This window comes from Phoenix dactylifera, unplaced genomic scaffold (assembly GCF_009389715.1).
Source record: "Phoenix dactylifera cultivar Barhee BC4 unplaced genomic scaffold, palm_55x_up_171113_PBpolish2nd_filt_p 000146F, whole genome shotgun sequence".
Taxonomy (NCBI): Eukaryota; Viridiplantae; Streptophyta; class Magnoliopsida; order Arecales; family Arecaceae; genus Phoenix; species Phoenix dactylifera.
The window spans coordinates 822,644-842,558 of record NW_024067700.1 but is presented as its reverse complement, the minus strand read 5'-3'; the positions used below and the strand labels follow the sequence as shown (position 1 = coordinate 842,558).

General features: G+C 36.9%; 2 protein-coding genes across 3 annotated transcripts; one reads left to right on the top strand and one right to left on the bottom strand.

Annotated features, from left to right (window-relative positions):
• The first annotated feature begins 567 nt into the window (after positions 1 to 567).
• On the top strand, positions 568 to 12,945 carry LOC103695457 (hexokinase-3-like). Of its 2 annotated transcripts, none has more exons than XM_008776794.3 (9): positions 568 to 845; positions 3,490 to 3,640; positions 3,743 to 3,925; positions 5,208 to 5,282; positions 8,162 to 8,320; positions 8,434 to 8,532; positions 8,615 to 8,742; positions 12,325 to 12,406; positions 12,502 to 12,945. In XM_008776794.3, the coding sequence occupies exons 1-9, from the start codon at positions 574 to 576 to the stop codon at positions 12,850 to 12,852; spliced, it is 1,500 nt and encodes a 499-aa protein (XP_008775016.2). In that variant the 5' UTR covers positions 568 to 573; the 3' UTR covers positions 12,853 to 12,945. The 2 variants fall into 2 exon arrangements, with proteins under 2 accessions (XP_008775016.2, XP_008775017.2); XM_008776795.3 differs by having other exon boundaries at positions 574 to 845; positions 8,165 to 8,320; positions 12,502 to 12,852.
• Positions 12,946 to 13,517: 572 nt separating this feature from the next.
• Positions 13,518 to 19,031, bottom strand: LOC103695458 (ribosomal RNA-processing protein 17). The gene is made up of 4 exons (XM_008776796.4): positions 18,803 to 19,031; positions 17,657 to 17,762; positions 14,177 to 14,309; positions 13,518 to 13,991 (listed from the first exon to the last, which is right to left on the bottom strand). The coding sequence occupies exons 1-4, from the start codon at positions 18,934 to 18,936 to the stop codon at positions 13,744 to 13,746; spliced, it is 621 nt and encodes a 206-aa protein (XP_008775018.2). The 5' UTR covers positions 18,937 to 19,031; the 3' UTR covers positions 13,518 to 13,743.
• Between the last annotated feature and the right edge of the window lie 884 nt (positions 19,032 to 19,915).

The window sequence follows — 19,915 nt, the reverse complement described above, 5'->3', positions numbered from 1 at the left end:
CTCGTGGCAGAACCGTAAATGATCTCCATCCAATGGGCAAAATACCTCGCTGATGATGCCAAAAACATCCGCCGCTACAAAGCGCCGGCGTCGCTTTCGGGCCGACTGACACTAGTCAAACGCCGAGTCCCCATCGGCCATTAAATCTTCAACGTGGGGGCAAATCCGTCATTCATGTTTTTTTGGGACGGGAGTTCTCCGGGCACGCACGCCACCTGACCTCGCTGTCCAACGCTACTTAAAAAACCATTTAAAATATTAAAGAAATAATTTAGAATTAATTAAATAATTAAAAAGTTATTAAAAAATAAAACCACCACCCACGTTCCCTTTTTTTCCTTCCTTTTTTTCTTCTCATCCTCCATTCTTTCCCATGCGCTTTCTCTCCTCGCTCTGTTCCATTCTCCTCGGCACTTCGTCGAACATCTCGCCGTTGCCGGAGAGAGCCGCGCGTCTTCTCTGCCGCGGGAGCTTTCGCGTTTCACTGGTTTCCTGGTGGCGAGAGGGGGAGCGGTGTTCGGTTGATGGAGTGATCTGGTGGAGGAGGGAGGAGAGGGTGGTGGTTGTGCGTGGATGGGGAGGGTGGGGTTTGGGGTGGCGGTGGGGTGCGCGGTGGTGACTTGCGCGATTGCGGCGGTGCTGGTGGGGCGGCGGGTGCAGAACCGGCGGAAGTGGAGGCGGGCGGTGGAGGTGCTGCGGGAGTTCGAGGAAGGGTGCGCGACGTCGATCGGGAGGTTGGGGCAGGTTGTGGACGCCATGGCGGTGGAGATGCACGCCGGCCTCGCGTCCGACGGGGGGAGCAAGCTCAAGATGCTCCTCACCTTCATCGATAACCTCCCCGATGGGTATCGCTTCCTTGTCTTGAGATGTTTTTTGATATTTTCTTTCCTTGGTGTATGCAGAAACATCTTGTAGCATTCATCAGGTTCTTGTTTCTGATTTCTACTGGGTTTTACTTGACGGTATCTGTGATTTAGTAGGGACTTGGTTGCATATATCGTGGGATGCTATAAGCTTTGTCGCTTTATGTGGTTGGGAACTGATTTGGAGTTCTTTTTTATTTCTTTGTTTGTTTTTTTAATCGCGGAGGTCTGGGGATGTAGACAGAAATGGTTAATCTTAGTTGGGCTTAGTTCATTTTATTTTTTGAAATCCGAAAAAGGTGTTTTGATTCATTTGTATGGCTTTGGATGTGAGGTAGAGGTGTATGGGTTCCATGATCTGTTACATGACATTCTGGCTGCTTGTTTCCGTTAGCGTTTATATTGTTCTGCCGAACTTTGAAGCAATTAGCCATATATGGTTTGTATCGTGTGCATGTTCACTGTCCATCGTGGCAAGAGGGGATTGGTGTGATTCATGAGGGTTGGGTGAATTAGCAGGCTTCCATGTCAGTGCCGTGTTGGACGGTAAATATAATGGGCTAGAATGGCGTTTTTTTTTTTTTTTGATACATGCTAGAATAGCATCTTTCAAAGTTAAATATAATGAATTTGTGAACATTATTGTTTAACATATTTTAGGTGGCTTGCTTTTGCTTTGCTCCGTATCTGTTGCCATTTACAAAATTAGTTTACTTGTTTCAATTATCCTAAATGAACTCTTGAGTTAGAAGAACAGTTGTAGCTCAGTGCGTAAACTATTTAATTTGGCTTGGAGAGATTTAGGTTGGTTTAATTTGATTGCTTATTAATAAATCTATTTGTTTCTTGCTGATTTACCATTCTGCATCTGCAGTATGGTCAACCATAGGGTGATACAATCTTACCCTATAGCCCAACAAACTCAAAAAATGTGTTTTACGGGTACAATATCAGAAATGAATATCATATTGAAATGCTACTTATTGGATAGCTGCATCTATGTTTGGTGATTTTTGTTGTCATGATTCATTGTTGTCAACTTGTCATCATATTGAGTTGTTTGTAAACAACATATTGATCAACTCAGGGACTTTTAGTTGTTGCTACTGGGCTGTAGTTGACAAAGTTTTTGGTTGGACATGGATAGTTAGATCATTGGTGGAAGTTGCAATCATGGTGGTGTGAGTAGGGATGACAACAAAGGAGAAGAAAGAGTGTATATTTTGTAAGATAGATTCTCTTGTAAATTTTGTATTTAAACCTTTGTAGATACGTTATATATACATTATTATTATCAAGGATTTTTTAATAAATAAAATTGTTATGAACATCCTTATGTAAGATCTTCTCATCTCCTACCTAGTTCAAACTGTGACCAATTAGATAAGTTTCCTGATTCACCAAATAGTCATTTAGGTTTCATTCAAGTTTATTTCTTTTCTCAAGATCTGCTGGCAAAGAATTGGTACTTGTTCTTGTTATTAGGTTAACAACAGCTGGCTACAGATTTTGCTCTGTAACCAACCTTATTTGGTTGAGGAAGGCCTGGATTGCGATGAGTTTCTTTCTAACAACATAATCTAGTATTCTGATGATGATGTTCAATACGTGGAGTATTTTTTAAATTTTTAACTTTTATCATATGCCGATATCTGTACTATGTCAATTGGTGCCACTGCAATGTGAAAAGCACACGTAATGACATATTTGTATTAGTTGTAAGGTCAAATCTGAGGCTTCCTACCCAGCATTAGTATAATGTGTGGGTGTCCAAATTTAACTTTTGTGAAACATTGGAGGTGAGAAGAGCACAGTTGATGTTACATTAAGAGGAAAAGAAATCAGTGCTGGTTCAGTGTTGTCTTCATCATGTTATGCGACCATGCTGACATGGCTAGGAAAAGTCTAATCCTTATTTATTAGTGTACTCTATATGCTTAATGCATTGAAGGTGTTATTGACTATAATTTATTAAATACTAAAGTAAAAGTTTACAATTTATGGTCAGCATGATTACTATTTCTTTGTTTATTGCTCAGTTGCATTTTTTTTTCAATGTGGATAATTTTTACATTCAATAAAAAAGAGGACCCGGCCATGAATATTCATATAAGACCCTGGCTTTCTTAATTATTTTTTAAGAAAATAAAAAAGAACTGTTGGTTTTTTGTACTTTGTCTTTTCTGTTTCAGATCTTTTAGGGCTGAAGATTTTAATCAGATGGCTTCTGGATGTCTCTATGGATATGCATCTTTTGACATTTTGTGATTTTCCTCCTAAAGAGAAGTGAGCAAACTTTGGGCGAGGAGGGAGGGAGAGTTGATTCTTCAGGGTAATGGGATGGATCAGTTTTATGTGGTCTAATTCTAAAATGCTATGCTGAATATGGGTGCTTTTGATTCTTTGTTTATTCATAGAGTTTTTGTGGGAGGGGAGGGAGGGGGAGTTAATTCTATTTTCATGCAATGATATTTAATATGGGTTCTTTCTGGTAACATTCAAGATGCTACTTTCCCACCTTTTTAAAATAATGTCTTCTCATTTCTTTCTCGTAACATTACCTTGATATCAGTTAGAAAAAATCTTTTTGTTATTAACAATTATTTTTTTTTTAAAAAAAAAACAGGAATGCGAAGGGCACTTACTATGCTCTTGATCTTGGAGGAACTAATTTTAGAGTATTGCGGGTTCGGCTTGGAGGAAAAGGGTCAATGATCATAAGTCACCAAGTTGAATACCATCCAATTCCCCAAGAACTAATGAGCGGCACGAGTGAGGTAATCCGGGCTTAGCTTTTTGAGCTTTCATCCTTCCCAGTTTTAATTATTAGGGTTATATTAGATGTTGCATCCTAGTTAATTTCACTGTCCTTCATGCAGGATCTATTTGATTATATTGCAATGACTCTAAAACAATTTGTTGAACGAGCGGATGATGGTTCTGAGCAAAAAGCTGATGAGAAAAAGGAGCTCGGATTTACATTTTCTTTTCCAGTTAGACAGATGTCTGTATCTTCAGGCATTCTTGTCAAGTGGACTAAAGGATTTTCAGTTGAAGATGCTGTAAGTTGTTTTTTTTAATTTATTTAAATTTCAACTTATTGCTGGTCTAATAGTTGCTTAAGTTATAGGTTTACCTTGGAGTTTGTTGATTATATTTCTTTCGGAACAGTTTGTATAGTGAGTTCGTGGTTCTTCTTTTCTTTTCTCTTTTTCAGGCAGTTGTTATACATTAGCGAACATGAATGATCTGGCTCATGAAGTGAAATTAGAGTTGTTTATTTTCTTTTTTATTAATTAAATATAGTGCAATTTGCGAACCTAAAGGTGTTGATGTTGGGCAATTTCTTCAAGATATGAATATAATATTCCTAAAAATAAAACATTCCAAACGAACTTATTCATAGTAAACTCAGACTTTATTCCTATATTATTTATCAAACTGAAAATTCTTTTAGCAAAATAAGCAGATGCTTCATTAAGACATGCAATTTCTTCTCACATCAATTATGTATATGTATTATATATATTAACAGTAATTTTATGTGAAAAATTGCATATGGTAATATTCTAACCTTTTCAGCATTTTATTAATTCACATATTTTTATTAATTATGAGATATATTAGCGGAAACCTGCATGTTCCGACCTCCTTCTGTCCCACTTGCATTTAATTCCATTTTATTTTACATGTTCTGCCCAGTATGGTTCTATTATGAATATCTAGAGCCCCTACCAAGAACTTACAGCAAGCTACAAGAAGTTCCACCATGTTTGCATTTGTATTTCATTGCGATAAGCATAACTTGAGGTTCTACATTACTGTTACATTTGGTAGTTTTTTGTTCCATTTTGATACTTCTTTAGAATCTCATGTACATGACAAAGTTTTGAGAATTAATACGTCTGAGTTCATGAAATAACAACCTATAGGTGCTCTTCTTAGTTAGATTTTTTTAATCAGTTCTGATTAATTTGATAATTGTATCAGTGAAGCTTGCAGTTTTTTTGTGCATGTTGTTATGCTGTATTTCTAAGTTCTTCTCAATGCCTGTTTTAAAAAAGATTTTCACCAGTCACGTTTGTGCACTTGTTTGTCTTACTGGTTGTTAGCCATTTTTTTGAACAATAGTGAGTCTTTTAATTTGATTAGTATTTTTATTGAGTTTTATTATTTAGAATTGCTTGGATGCAGGATAATAATCATATATGTTTTGCATATAGTTTCAGGAATTTATATGCCTGCTTAGGTACAGTATCTCCTATGTCATCGATCGGTCTGTTCGCTAATTGTAGTTCAAATTCACATGTATATAAATTAGCTAATGCCAGGTTTGTAATCCAGGTTGGAAAAGACATAGCCCAATGTTTAGAGGAAGCAATGACCAAGGCAGGACTGAATATGCAGGTGGCGGCATTGGTATGATTTGAGAGTCCTCTGGTTGTTCTATCTTAAAGTTACGCTAAATTGTGGGGATTATCTTCAAAAATACTAAAGTAATTGCTTCAATCTTTCTTTTTTTGCAAGAAAAGGCAAATGCATATACCTGCTCAAAAAACACATGTATAATAGTTACATATAGTCATATGCAATGTAAATCAATGCATCAACCATGTAAGAATTTCCAGCTTTATAAACTAATATACAATCTATGCATCTTTAAAAGAGCTAACAACAGCTTAAATCTCAAGGAACATATTGTTTTAATCTGCTAACTCTTTGAAAGATGTTCTTTTATATTAAAGCAATTGTTTGACAGGTATGGGTGTGATATATCTTTTTTCGGTCATATTTGTTTTTGGATCATGGTGCTACTGATATCGACTTAGTTGTTGGGCTTCTAACTTATTTCTTTGTTCATTTGTACGGCAATACTACAACTGCTAGCTAGCATGGAAGTCAATTGCAATTATTCTTCAACTGCAATTATTCTTTATCAGTGTGGAGGTTTTTTTTTTGGGAAAAAGCTTGTTGGTGCTTGATATCACCATGTTTCTGCTTTTGATTTTTTATGTAACGAAGAGTACTCTATTATTAAGATAGTTTTAGTTAGTTCAACATGTAAGAAACATTTCGGGCTAGATATTTCGAGGTTCTTGGGTTAAAAATGTGCTTTCAAGTCCTTATTTAGGGGTGCAAATGGGTCGGATCGGGTCATGAGTGACTTCGACCCAACTCAGTTTCTTGTTCGGGTCCTAATTTTGGACCCATACAAAATCCAATAGAAAATTAGGTCGGGTCGGATCCACTGCTACAATTTTTGACCCAACGGACCATTCAGATCGGGTCAGGTCCATGTATAACCTGAACCCAACCCAAAAAATTCGGGTCTGGTTCAAGTCAACCCATCTATGGCTTTCTGCACCCCCGTGGGTCCAAATAATTTTACAAATTTGGGTCGGATCGGGGCGGATCGTAGGAATGAAAATCCAAAATTATCCAAATTTCAATTGGAACGGGTCGGATCGGGTCTGAATTCAGTAAACCTAGACCCGACCCAAAAAAATGGAACGGATCCAATTTTAGGATCCAACTCAGACCCACGGGTCCTCCAAAATGGGTTGGGTCTAAATGGGTCAACCCGACCCATTTGCAGCCTTTTCCTTACCTTATGTTTTATGAGTAAATTGTAAAATAACATCCATCTAACTAGGGTCATTGCAGTTTCTTAGTCTTTTAGTTGCCTTGATGGAAAGATAGAAATGAACATTTGCATGAGGTGATAGGGAGCATTTATATTCTCTAAAAGTTAGGGAACATCACCAAAGATATGATTGTATATTAATCAGCAAAAGAGGGACATGAGACTTGCCTGCTTTAGAGTAATAGTAGCCCTAGCAAACTTAATTTTGTTATATTGATTTGCTTTCATAGTAAGTAGTTAGGAAAAGCCTTCGAGAACACATTTCCTCCACATTCATGGATTAGACCTATCATCTCTTAATGCTATATGTTCATGGGAGCTGGACAATAATAATGTATGGGAAGTTTTAAAAATCAGTTTCGGATAGACGTTCTGAAACATAAGGACTGCATGGTTGCTCGTGACAGCATTGACCAGAACTCACATGTTAACTTCAGAGATCTACTCCTTAAGAGTTCCACGCAATCCCTGTTTGGAAATGATAGAATCTGTGGCCTTAAGAAACTATGGATATTGTCTTTGAAGCATAGATGACATACAAGCTGCTCCTAATGAGGAATTTGAAGACATGATTGCTGGAGGACACAGGCAACCAAAGAAACTAGGACGAGAAGATTTAATCCAACTTATATTGGTTATTGGTGAATGTTCAAAGAGCAAGTATTGGGACGAGACAGATCTCCAATTTTACTTTGGGATAAAAAAGTTTTGAGATGGTAAAAGGGGGCTTGTAGGGAGAATAGACAGGAGGGGGAGGGGGTGGCAGTAGTTCTTCCCATTGTCTTCACATAAGAAGTTTCAGCATCTTCTGAGGATCTCATTGCACATATGTCTCTCTCTCATCCTCTTTGACATTGAGGTGTCTGCTATGGATGGAAATTTCTTCTAGGTTCAAGACTATAGATCCGAACATCATTTTCATGGCATGGTTTGCCTAATTTATTGAAAATAGAATTTTGTGGGCTTTATCCTTTACATCAGATGTGGTGGTGATGTAGTACTTGTTTCCAAAGGTGCTGACATGCTTGTTAGGTTATATGGGGCAAAAAAAATGTACTTATATCTGGATCTTTTTGATAGGAAAAGATACCATCTCCAATTTTTCCTTACTTTACATCGTTTGAATAATTCCTGCTGTCTATTCTAAAATGTTAACTTGCTCCCCCACCCCCTCAACGACCCATGGTGCTTCATCTCTTCTGCTGTTGAAGACCACCTGTGGATATCTGGTGCCAAGCCCAATGGGAACAGAAATGTTCACTTTAAGACTTTTTGATGCCTTCCACCACTCTTGACTGGGGCAGCCTCCCTCCAGTTTTTTATGATAACACCAAGTCTCCTATGCTGCCAAAGCCTCCCTCCAGTTTTTTATGATAACACCAAGTCTCCTATGCTGCCAAACCATGGAAGTTTGGATCAATGAAAGTTAGTATTACTGCTTTCCGTGGAGATTCCTTGGATGCTCTCCAATGTTATTGTCTGTTGATTACTAGGATATCAAGAGGAATATCGATGCAGACATTTCTGCCCATCCCTACTACCTATGCTATTAATATTTTCTCTGTTCATAATGAGCATAGTACATTGTAAATTAAGAATGGTAATGCAATATGTTGCTAAAATATTTAATTTATAAGCTTTATGTTTGTGTTAGCAGGTGAATGATATTGTGGGCACATTAGCTCTTTGCCACTATTATGACAAGGACACTGTGGCTGCAGTGATTATTGGAACGGGCACCAATGCCTGCTATGTGGAACGCACTGATGCAATTATTAAGTGTCAGGGCCTGCTTAAAAATTCTGGAGGCACGGTATCTTTTATTTGTAACCCGAGAGAAAATTGCTGCATTGGCAGAATGACTCTGTTAGTTATGGTTCAGAATATCTGCTCATATATGTCAACTGCATTTATTATGCTGATTAGGTTGTCAACATGGAATGGGGAAATTTCTGGTCATCACATTTACCTAGAACTTCTTATGATATTGCTCTAGATGATGAGAGCCCGAACAGTAATGATCAGGCAAGATCCTGCTAACTTTTTATGCTAATGCACTTGCACTTTTTCAGCTGAGAAATATTATGACAGACCTCTCTAGCTACAGGGTTTTGAAAAAATGATTTCAGGGATGTATTTGGGTGAAATTACAAGAAGGGTGCTTTATAGGATGGCACAGGAGTCGGATATATTTGGAGATGGTGCTTACAATTTGTCAATACGCTTTATCTTAAGGTATGTGACTGGTGGTATAACATTACATGTCATTGAATTATTTCTGCACAAGATCATACATGCAGCTTATTCCTTGTCTATGACTGACACTTCCACCTAATTGTATTGTTCTTTTACATATTCTTTTAAGTTTCTTTGCTAAAGATTTTATACGACCACTCCAAGAAAAAAATGTTCTTCATGTTGTTTGTATGATTACTTGTCACTGTTTTCATGCTTATTTTCTGGTTGCATCTTTAAAAACATAATATGGCCATTTTTTTAACTATTTCAGCTCGCTGTTATTGAGAAACCCCGTCTAATCAGTGCTATATTTACTTTCTCTCTCTCACCTTCAGCACTACTCTTTGCTTACGTGCTTCCATTTAATGCATATTTTTGTTTTATACAGTGCTGTAGTTGCATGTTTCCATTTAAGAACCCTTACACCATCTTCTTTTGAAGCCTGTAACATAGGTGTCAAGTTTTGTTCATCACGTGCAAGGATGTCAAGTCTAAGCAGCTATTGTGATGCCTAGCTGTACTGTATCTAATACATATATACGAGACATTCTCTCCATCCGGTACATGACCTTGAATCATTAGTATTTAACAGAGCAGTTATGTGTCTGGGTAGAATAGTTTGGCCTTGTTTCTCATCTTCACTTACGCCTTCCCTGGTGCATAGCTAATTTTTCTTCTAAAGTGAGTGATCTTAAATGTACTTTCAGAATTTGTTTCTAAATAATTGGTCCATAATTAACAATCATTAGAATGCCATATTTAATTATTACCAGATAAGAAGTTCTGAAGTTATGGCATTGACAGATGAATTCTTGTGTCTAGCATGCTATTGTTCTTGCTATTTCATGATTTGCAGCACAAGTGCTATTTTGATGTTAGTCAGCCCGCTTGTTGCTTATGACTCCTTATACGAATTTGAAACTTGAGGTATTTTTTTAAAGGTGGAATAATGTGCAGCATTTGCTATTATGAGGGTAATGGCGTGTTGTGTGCATGGCAATGATGTGATGATGATTCTGTCAGGACAATGCTAAGCATATGTAACAAGTGATAAAAACATGTCCCCCCTCTCCTCACCCTATTTTGCTTCTCATTGTGGGCAAAGGCATGGCATGTGCATGGTAATAATGAAAAAAGTGATGCTATCTCAATAAAACATTCAGGAGATACAATGTATGCATGCACAAACTTAGCCTCCAACAACCCCCACCCCCTCTCCCACCCGACACGGGTCACAAGGAGAAAAAAGAAGAGAGAAGGGGAAAAACTATAACATGATGGTTCTTGTACAGAAGTTACCCAAGAGGAAGAAGGAAATAACTATTGACGTGTAAACACCCTAACATGATAGGGAAATCAATCCAATCAGGCAAGGATTTCGAGCCAAATGATGATCATTGTTGTTGTGCATGGATACCAATGGATTAGACTGATAGCAACATAAAAAATGTTTTGTTTTCTATAAAGAAGTGGGGGGGGGGGGGTGTATCAAAATGAAGAAAGGAGGCGGCGCAGAGAGAGAAGTTGTACATATAATAGTAATTTTGAGGTTGAAAAATTAATGTCTTTGTTGCACAGAAGGGTTTTCACATTTTGTCCTTAACGTGAAAGACCACCTCAGGAAGAATCAGCACAGGTGAGACAATTTGAAGTTCAGTGGAAATGGAAATAAGTTTACGCTTAATTGTAGTTGTATTGCAGCCTATCTTGGGTGAAATCAGTTGGGGATATCTGGTATGCAAAATAATACTAGATTTATACTTGTATAATTATGGCTTATGTTGGGTGCTCTTATATCTGTAATTCCTGTCTTTAGCTTATTGGCAATGAAGTTCTATTTGTTTGAATAATATGTTTGTGCATTGACATATTTATAATATTGTTTTTTGTAACTGTTTTGGTTAAATTTAAGAAGCATTATATAGACAACTTTTATAATGCATAACAACAAAAAAATATTTTTCTAAACAAAAATATATTCTCTTTAGTTCTCATGTTCTTGATGATTTAATTAATTACTTTATAAATCATTTTCAAGTACCAATCAACTTTGGCTTGAAACATAAATGTATAACTTGGAAAATATTTTGGCTAAAGGCAAGGCAAATATGAATATTCTGAAACTGAACTCTCAAATGTTGAGAAAGAAAAAGATATAACTAAACCATGTATGAAAGAATAGTTGGCATCACTAGGCTTGATGGTCCAAGGAAGAAGTCCTTGTTTGGTGGGAGAAAAGCAGAGAGAAGTTTTGAGGATATCATATTGTCTATGCTTCATAACCATTGAGAATGTCTAGTAGCAGCAAGAATGATCAAAGTACCCATTCATATCATATAGTATTTACAATATTTACTGTTCATGGATTGTTGGCACAGAAGGTGTCAAGGTGCTACATGCAAAGTCATAAGTTCCATTGATTGAGCTGTCAAGCTGAGACAACTATTGAACTTTAAGGTGAATTTCATTCGTCATCAACTCTGCCTGCTTGAAGAAATTGGAATTAAAAGAAACACAAAAGTTCAAATTATGGTCAATAAATTGATAACTGTTGTCTCAATATATGCATGTGGTGCAACTCAAAATGTGCTGGTGCATTTAGTCCATTATCACAAAACAAAATATGTAGTGATTTTGGTTGACTCGGAACAGATAATTGACACGTGGAAGATAGATGATGCTTGACTGAGTTTTACATAATTGATATGGTAATGAGAGGTTCACGACTACCATCATTTTTTTTGCAAACAAGTTGTAGCCTGCTTATATAAAACCCTATACAAATGAACCATAATGTGACTTCTCTCATCACACAATTTCATAATCATCATAATCATAACCATTTCGCCTCTTCCCAACTAATTGGGTTGGGTTTACAAATCCTTGTTGCCAAGTATTCTTATCTAGGTTGTCATTGAGGTGTTAAGTCAAGATGCGGTGAGATTATCGCTACAACTGGGCATTTACTAGATAAATAATAGAGCGTAACCTCAGGACCTCACTATATGGACCATGGAGAACTTATACATGTTTCTTTTCAAAGATGTGTTCATCTGTGATACTAGGAACCTGAGATGCTAAAATAGTATAAATCAATGGTATCTATTTATTCATGGTGTTATAATAATAATAAAAAAATGTACTTCATTTCATTGGATCAGTGGGTGGTATTGAGTTATTTGTAGCAAATCAAAAACTATGCAGGTAAGTGGGTACCTGCGATTATGTTTCTTCAGTCTTAAAACTGCTGCGCAGGCATAGGATGTGCATTAGTCTTGGGAGTGCATTGCAATTGTAATTTTGGACCCCTTTGTGACAATTGGTATTGATATAAATGAAGCCATGCTCATGTTTCTGCAGTCCATCCAACAAAAGCTTTTGAGTAGTGTTTTTTTTTTTTTTTTTGCTTTGTTTTTGTTGGATCTAGGTTCTACTGATGCTGTAAAATAGTAATCAATACATTTCAGTATGTTGCTATCAGGTTATAAATACTAACAAGATTTTTTACTGTATTTCTTATCTAGTTTAAACAAATTAAAACTTTTTAATCCTTCTCGATTTCCCTTCTCAACAATCTAGGACACCCTCGATGGCTGCCATGCATGAGGATGATTCTCCTGACTTGAGAGAAGTCAGAAGGATACTGACAGAAACTCTGCAGGTATTTTTATCATTTGAATCATTGTTTTGTTCTTTTGGATGCATTGCTGATACTATTTGGTCTCTTAATCTTTTCACTAATGGATGTTACTTCAGGTGCCTCATGTCTCACTGAGGGCACGAAGGCTTATAGTAAGAGTATGTGACATAGTTACCCGAAGAGCTGCCCGATTGGCTGCTGCAGGTATTGTTGGAATATTGAAGAAAATAGGACGAGATGGGAGTGGAGTTGCAAGTGGAAGAGCTAAAGGCACACCAAGGAGAACGGTTGTTGCGATTGAAGGGGCTCTTTATGTTAATTACTCAATGTTCAGGGAGTATCTAAATGAAGCTGTTGTGGAGATCTTAGGTGAGGAGGCTGCCCAAAATGTTGTTCTCAGAGTTTCAGAGGATGGATCAGGAATAGGAGCCGCCCTCCTTGCGGCAGCACATTCTTCAAATCGATAAAGATTCCTATAATTGTGAAATGTATTATCTTTCTGTGCAAATGTAAAAAAAAAAAAATGTTTCATATTATAAAGTTGTTGGTGTTCTGCAGTATCTCATGGCCTCTTGTAGCTTTCTGTACCATGTCACCCTGAGCATTCATCTTGTAACGTCAAATCGAAATGACCTGCTGAAGGTCGAGTTAGCGAGAGGCTGATGTAATGTTCGTATCCAAGTCGTAAAAGCCATACGCAAATCTGATGCAGGAGTGATCATATATATTTATTCTTACATAATAGGTGATTCTTTTTTTTTCTTTTTTTCCTTTTTTTTTGAATCTAGTAGGAATGAGTGAATGCACTAGCCACTCACCATCAGTAGTTTTTGAAGAACTCGAAACACTCGAATCTCTTTGGTATGGTCTACGCCCATCTTTGATCTTGTCCTGCATGCTACCCCCATCCCGCAAGGAGGCCAATCTGCAGGACTCTGGCCTCTTCAAGCACATCTGCAGACCACAACCCCAAATAACATAAACCCAGAAGTATCCTACTTCATCCAACAGCTTCCTAGGTTGAAATTACGGCTGAAATCTGGATAACCAGATATTGCCACCGGCAGTTCGAATAAGGGTTACGCTTCCAGTTTCCATTCAGCCATGAGCTCAGGTAGGAACACAGAAATCATCACACATGCTCCTTCACAACACTAAGTTTTACTAAGAATTTTCTGCAACAAAATTGATGCAAAATATAAGGGGACCAGAATTATCGGCACCGCAAATGAAATATAGCTTGATGCGCTCAGAGAAACATCTAGTCAACCTCCATGGTTGCATACAAGCAAAAGTAACATGCTGAATCCTGCAGCCGGGTTAGAAAATTTTAAATGAAAGTATCATTATCATATCAACTAACGTTTGTTCTTGCCCTTCTTTTTATCTTTCTTCTGGAATGTAGGCTTCTTCCGACCCTTATTGTGTAATTTGTGCTTATGAACTTTCTTCAGTGGCTGCTTCTTCGTAGATAGGCTATTACGCTTTTCGACTCTGCTGGCTGGCTTAGCAATAACATGTGCTGGCCTCGGATCTTCGTCTTCATGGGAAAGTTCACTAGTGGTCACTGTAATTGTTGTGGTGCCATCTTCATACGCCTTTGTTTCTTCATGAGAAAAATAATAGCACAAAAAGTCAGAATCCTATTCAACTGGGAAAAATTCATGATGGCAAAAAATGCAAATTGAAAAGAACTTCTAATAATTCATGATCTTGCAATGACTATATTAATTCATATTTAGCAATATACAATAACTTGTTTCAATGAGTAATTTGTGGTACAGAATATACCTGGAACTGATCCAGCAATGTTTGTTTCATCTTCTTCACAATCATTGCCATCATCAGCTCCTGAATCAGATCCTACTGGATTTTCTGAAGAAATAATTCTGCCATATAGAGCCAATTCTCTCTCTTGCTTCCGCTGCAACAAACAAGAGATCAATATTAAAAACTGTATAAATGAGGCATGATAAATTTTTGTATGATAGTTATAGCAACATTCCCCTGTTAGTAGAAACAAAAGATTTAGGCAGCCACTACTACAAGAACTTACAGCTACAGCATATTTAAAAGAGCGAACACAATTTCTAACAAACAAAGAGTAACATGCTATTAAAACAGAAGAGATGTTGAATGACAGTGATTTTCATCAAATTTTTCAATTAGATTTTGTTGAAATTAATAAGATAAAGCCACTGCCCTTTTTCTATATTATCGGATGTTGTAAGGTCATAAGGATTCATCTCAAACTTTCACGTTGCAGATATCATGAACTGAAATCAAGTAGAAACTACAAACACCTTGATCACCACCATTGGCGCTGTCATCTGTGGCGCTATTTTGCAAGCTGGTCAAGCACCTTCCCTCTGGTGTTCCCTTCTCATGCCATAAGCTCCAACTTTTCTATCTAGTTACTAAATCCCTTGCTCTCTCTCTCACACACTATCTAGATTCTGTCATTTCATGTGCTATCCTCACCTATAGACTGAGAATATATCAAAAAGAGAGTTACCTATTCTTCTGAATAGCCACTTGAGACCTCTTTAGGGCCATTGCTTTGGCCTCCAGAGGATCTGTACTAATTGTCATCCATAATATGCTTCTGCTATTACGCCAACCAAGCTATCTGAAAATAACACCTGCTCCTGCAATTTCTTCTTTCCTTAGAAAAAGGCCCTTCTGTAGACAGTAAAACCACTAATTTGGTATATCATCATGACCGAAGAAACTAAGCTTTCATTATTCCAAAACTAATTAGCTAGAAGCATTGCTCCATTATATATCTTAACCCTTCTACTGATGCCAAAAATAGGGTATTTTTTATACCACGATTTGCATGGATACTAGAACCTTTTTGGGCAAGGCCTTGGTGTAGGCCTATTAAGATTCTGGATTTTCTAATCCCCAAACAAGTTATTAACAGTTCTCACAGTGTGTAAACCCAATGTTCTAATCACTCTGCATCTTCAGAATTTCCATTGAGCACTTGGATACACCATATGAAAGCCGTCAAAAGTGTAAGGTGTCAAAAGTTAAACCAACATATTCACAAGGGCCTTAATTCAGGCCTATTCAAAAATTGGATCCTCCAATCTCCAATGCAGTCATTACCGATTTGTGGCATCCCTCCACTGCTTATTCTCCTCAAGTCCAGCTCAGATGTGGGCCAAATTGCAGCTGCAAAAACTATTTATGCCCTTCTCAAGGTGGAGCAAGGGATCAAGTTGGATCAAAGATCTTTGCAACTGAACCAACCCAATGAGCCAATCATTCCACATGATCCAAATTATTGTTGAGCATTACGATACACCATTGAGAGAACAAAGATGTCAAAGATGTGAAGCGTCAAAGTTGAATAATCATATTTGCAACATCCTATCCAACATGTGTTGAGAATATTCTATCAAATTAGGATAGCATGAATGGATGGGAGAGCAGAGTACATGAACATAATTCACATGTCATGCCCAAACAGAAGAAAGAAAGCAACAAAAATAACATAAGGTATATCAACATGAATAGTTGAAAATTCCCTTAAATCTTGAAATGCACATCCAAAATGACACCTCATTATAAGGAGAACCAACTTTCGGTCTAAGCTATTTTAAACGCCAATCAGCAAGAAGGATTAAAGGTTAGAAGGCATTCAGCACAATCTTGCTTCATCTGTAATTCATAGAATAGTAGATTACGTACATTATAGATACATTTCTAGTAAGATTTAGGACCAGAAAACATTTCGGACAACAATATGGACGTGATGCCTTCCTAGCTATTTATTGCAAAAGTATGCAAGCACAAAGAAGTTCTGACTCATTAGATGAAGAGGCTCTCTTTTGTACATTTTCCAGCACATGGTAACTAACTAGCTCAAAAAAAATAAGGCTGTAAATTGATAATAATGTATTTAGTGATTGCTCATTCTTCTCAACAAGAAGCATCAAACGTTTCTGGATATAATTAATCATTAACACTGCCACATGTATTTTTCTCTATTTATCCTTACATCACTATCTCATTCAAACCCAGACTCAAGATCAATGCTTCAAAAAATTTTACTCTGTAGTTAATGAAGCAGCACTATGACAAGACAAAAAATAGCAAAAATATTATGAAACTAAAGCAATTGATGCTTCCTTTGTGAAGTGTAAATAATCCATGATATGACATAGCTAAGGACATACTAAGGTTCAAGTTTCTAACAACAAAGTACACCAATTTTGAAATCGATGCTGTCCTAAGATGTTGAGATAGTTTTCGATCATGAAAGCTAACTATATCATTTTACTTCCAAACATTAACCCTTTCTAAAGAAGCTATCTTATCTATATTCCTAATTTCAGATGGCATACTTGATTATTTACTATCAAACAGTTATCTTGAAGCACATAGTCATTTCATTTGTTGAATCATTTCTTTCACTGATTTTCTTCATAGGAGCATCTCCTTGCATATTCACATGATTTTGAATTATAAAGTTAAGGAACAAACATTTATCATGTTCGTGTATATATTAAGTAACAATTTTTCTAATAGGATTACAATATTCATCGGCTAGGCTTTTATATAGCGCATGCTCAGATGACTGCAAACCCTGTCTACAAGACAAGCTAGGTTAGGGTTAATGATGAGAAAAGAGGTAACAGCACACGCACACAGGGACACACACACTAACACACAGAGAGATTCTTGGAACCAGGGATGCCTCAATCAAGCTATCCTGAAAAAAATACAGATACAGGACTCCTCCTTCTGAAGTCGACTTTTGGCATCTCGATTTTCAAAAATTGGATAATCCATGGTTTCCTGTCCCAACCACTAACAGCTTCTCATGATTAAACCTGTTGGAATTCTTGACAGATAAGCAATGCAAGCAATGAGCCAGCCAAGCAGGCCCTAGGTGAACTGACTGACTCAAACAAAGCTCACAGGAACTTAATAGTAACGGAACATGAAAGTTTGCGATAATTATTTCAAATTAAAGATAAAAATGTTACTACTTCAATTAACAATGTAGGAATCATGGATCATATTATGATCTCAAAAAGTATGTCTTGTGACAACATTTTCTTTAGATAATGCAAAAAGTACTTCTCAAAATAAGGAAATTAAAAGTAAAAAATAAAGTGGTAATATGAGAGAATCATTCTTTAATAACCAACAAAAGCAACAAGCTTGTAAAAAATACTCATATTGTCAGATATTCTTTTTCAAATATAACTTATTACATCTATGGATTTACAAAGGATATGCATGTGGGAGGCCAACCTTTTTACGAGCCTGGATACGCTTCAATCTCTCCTTTTCTTTCAGTTGTCTCTGAGCCTCTTTTCTCCTTTTCTTCTTTCGCTTGTGGAAGCCAGTAACAAAGTCCCTGTCACATTAGACTTTGGTTAAGAATATGTAGAAGAAAATAACCCCACAAAACAACAGAGCTGCAGAGAGTTGCCTATCACGTTCAATTTTAGCTAAGGAAATGAAATTTACGATGGCAACGGCGATGACGATGACGGCGATGCACCTTAGCAAATGTTCTAAATTTTTGAATCCACGACTATCAGAGAAGAGGGAGGCAAACTTGATGGTGGTGGTAGTGGTGATGATGATGATCTAAATTTTTGAATCTACGACTATCAGAGAAGAGGGAGGCATACTTTACAAGAAACTGAATTGCTCCATAATATTGAAATTTGAGACTTCTATAGAAAATAAATTCTCAGTTAAGATATGGTAAGAGTTTTTGTGAGCTTCTTCACCTAACATCTCAAAGCCCCTAGAGAGAGAGCTTCAAGCATTCAACCAAAGCTTAACAAACAACAGCATATTCACATAACAAATTCATTTTACGATTCAAAAGAATATATACGTATTTTTCGCCGATAACATGAACTATATATATCTGTTGGGTTTTGGAATGGCAATCATACAATATGTTAAATCCAAGAGAAGTAACAAATTAGCATCAGAAATAGAACGAAGGTAAGTCCTTAACTTTTTGTTTTCCAACTACCACAAAACTGAAAGTAAAACACCTTGGATTGCCATGAAAAAATTGTGCCCATTAGTATCATAATTATTGTGCCAAAACTTGAAAAATATGTTCCCGTCATGTAATAACTAAATTAAAAAAAAAAAATTGGCCCTTTTTTACTTCAATTTCTAACCGCCCATAAGAAGGAAACGCATTCACGATGGAGAAAAGGACTTATATTGGGCATAGCGCGATCTCTAACCATCGTCCACCAGGGTTTCTCACTACCCAGATTAGGGTTTATATAGGTAACCATACCAAATAGAAAAAAAGCTAATTCGCAGGAAAAAAATCAAAAAAAATCGTTGGAAAACACAAGAAAATAACCAAAAAAAAACATTTTTTTGAAAAAAAAAAGTGATGCAAAAGCGAGGAGGAGGTGCCTTAGCTCTTTGTCGTCGAAACCGACGGTGAGGCCTTTGTTCCTAAGAGACCTCTTCTTGATGTGGCGCGGGACCAAGACCGTGGGGATTTGCCCCACCACCACTCCTCCCTCGATCTCGTCGTCTTCGTCCATCCCTCTCCAACGCCGCTGAGCCTCCGTCCCCTTGCGACACACAGGTTTTGAGCGACCGCTGCAAACCGAGACGGGTTAACTAAAAGAACAGTTGGAACCCAACCTAATGTAATTTGGGCTGCATGGGCCACTATATGTACCAAGCCCAGTCTTGTTTGAATTAGGGCAGGGTACCCCGGACAGACATGCATGATTGCACGCACGCATGCATGTGCATGTATACATAAACATACAAATAAACAAATAATAGAATAAATAAATAAAATACTATAGGTCTGATTATGGAATTAAAAAAAAAAAAATAGGAGTTCCATGTCATATGGCTTAAGAGAATTGGTGCAATTCACTTACACATAGTACTAGTTTTGTGTAGCATGAAACCTCAATCTCACGTGGTAAGGAGCTTTTCAATTTTTTTCCTTTTTTCTTTAATTCTTTTTAAGAACTAGCATGGATGGAAGCTTGGCTAGGTGAGGATGGAAATGAATCAAAGTCTCTTACAAAACATAGGAGACTTACTGGTTCTAAGTCTAGGTTATATCCAAAAAGTTTCTCCATTTTTTCTTGGTAAATCAGATGTATTAAATTAAACTAAACATGAATAGATACATCCATAGAAATCAAAAAATAAAATATTTAAAAACCAAACAGGAGGATCAGCTGAAGAAACTCATAATGTTGATCCTATATGGTTTGTCACATAAAATATCATCTAATTAATAGCACTATTAGCCTCTTTAAAAATATGTAAGACATCTATAGAGAATAATAATCACATCGTTCTCCAACAAACCTGTAACAGTGGATGCAGACTACTATCAGCAAAAGATGGATCAGAAAGTCATCTGACAACTATCATAGAGTCACCCTCTAAATGAATTTTGTGAAGCTCCAATTGTATATATAGCATAATTCAGTTCCTCCCAGGCTGTACACAATTCTTTCATTGGAACTGTGGCATTAAGAATCCTAACACCAC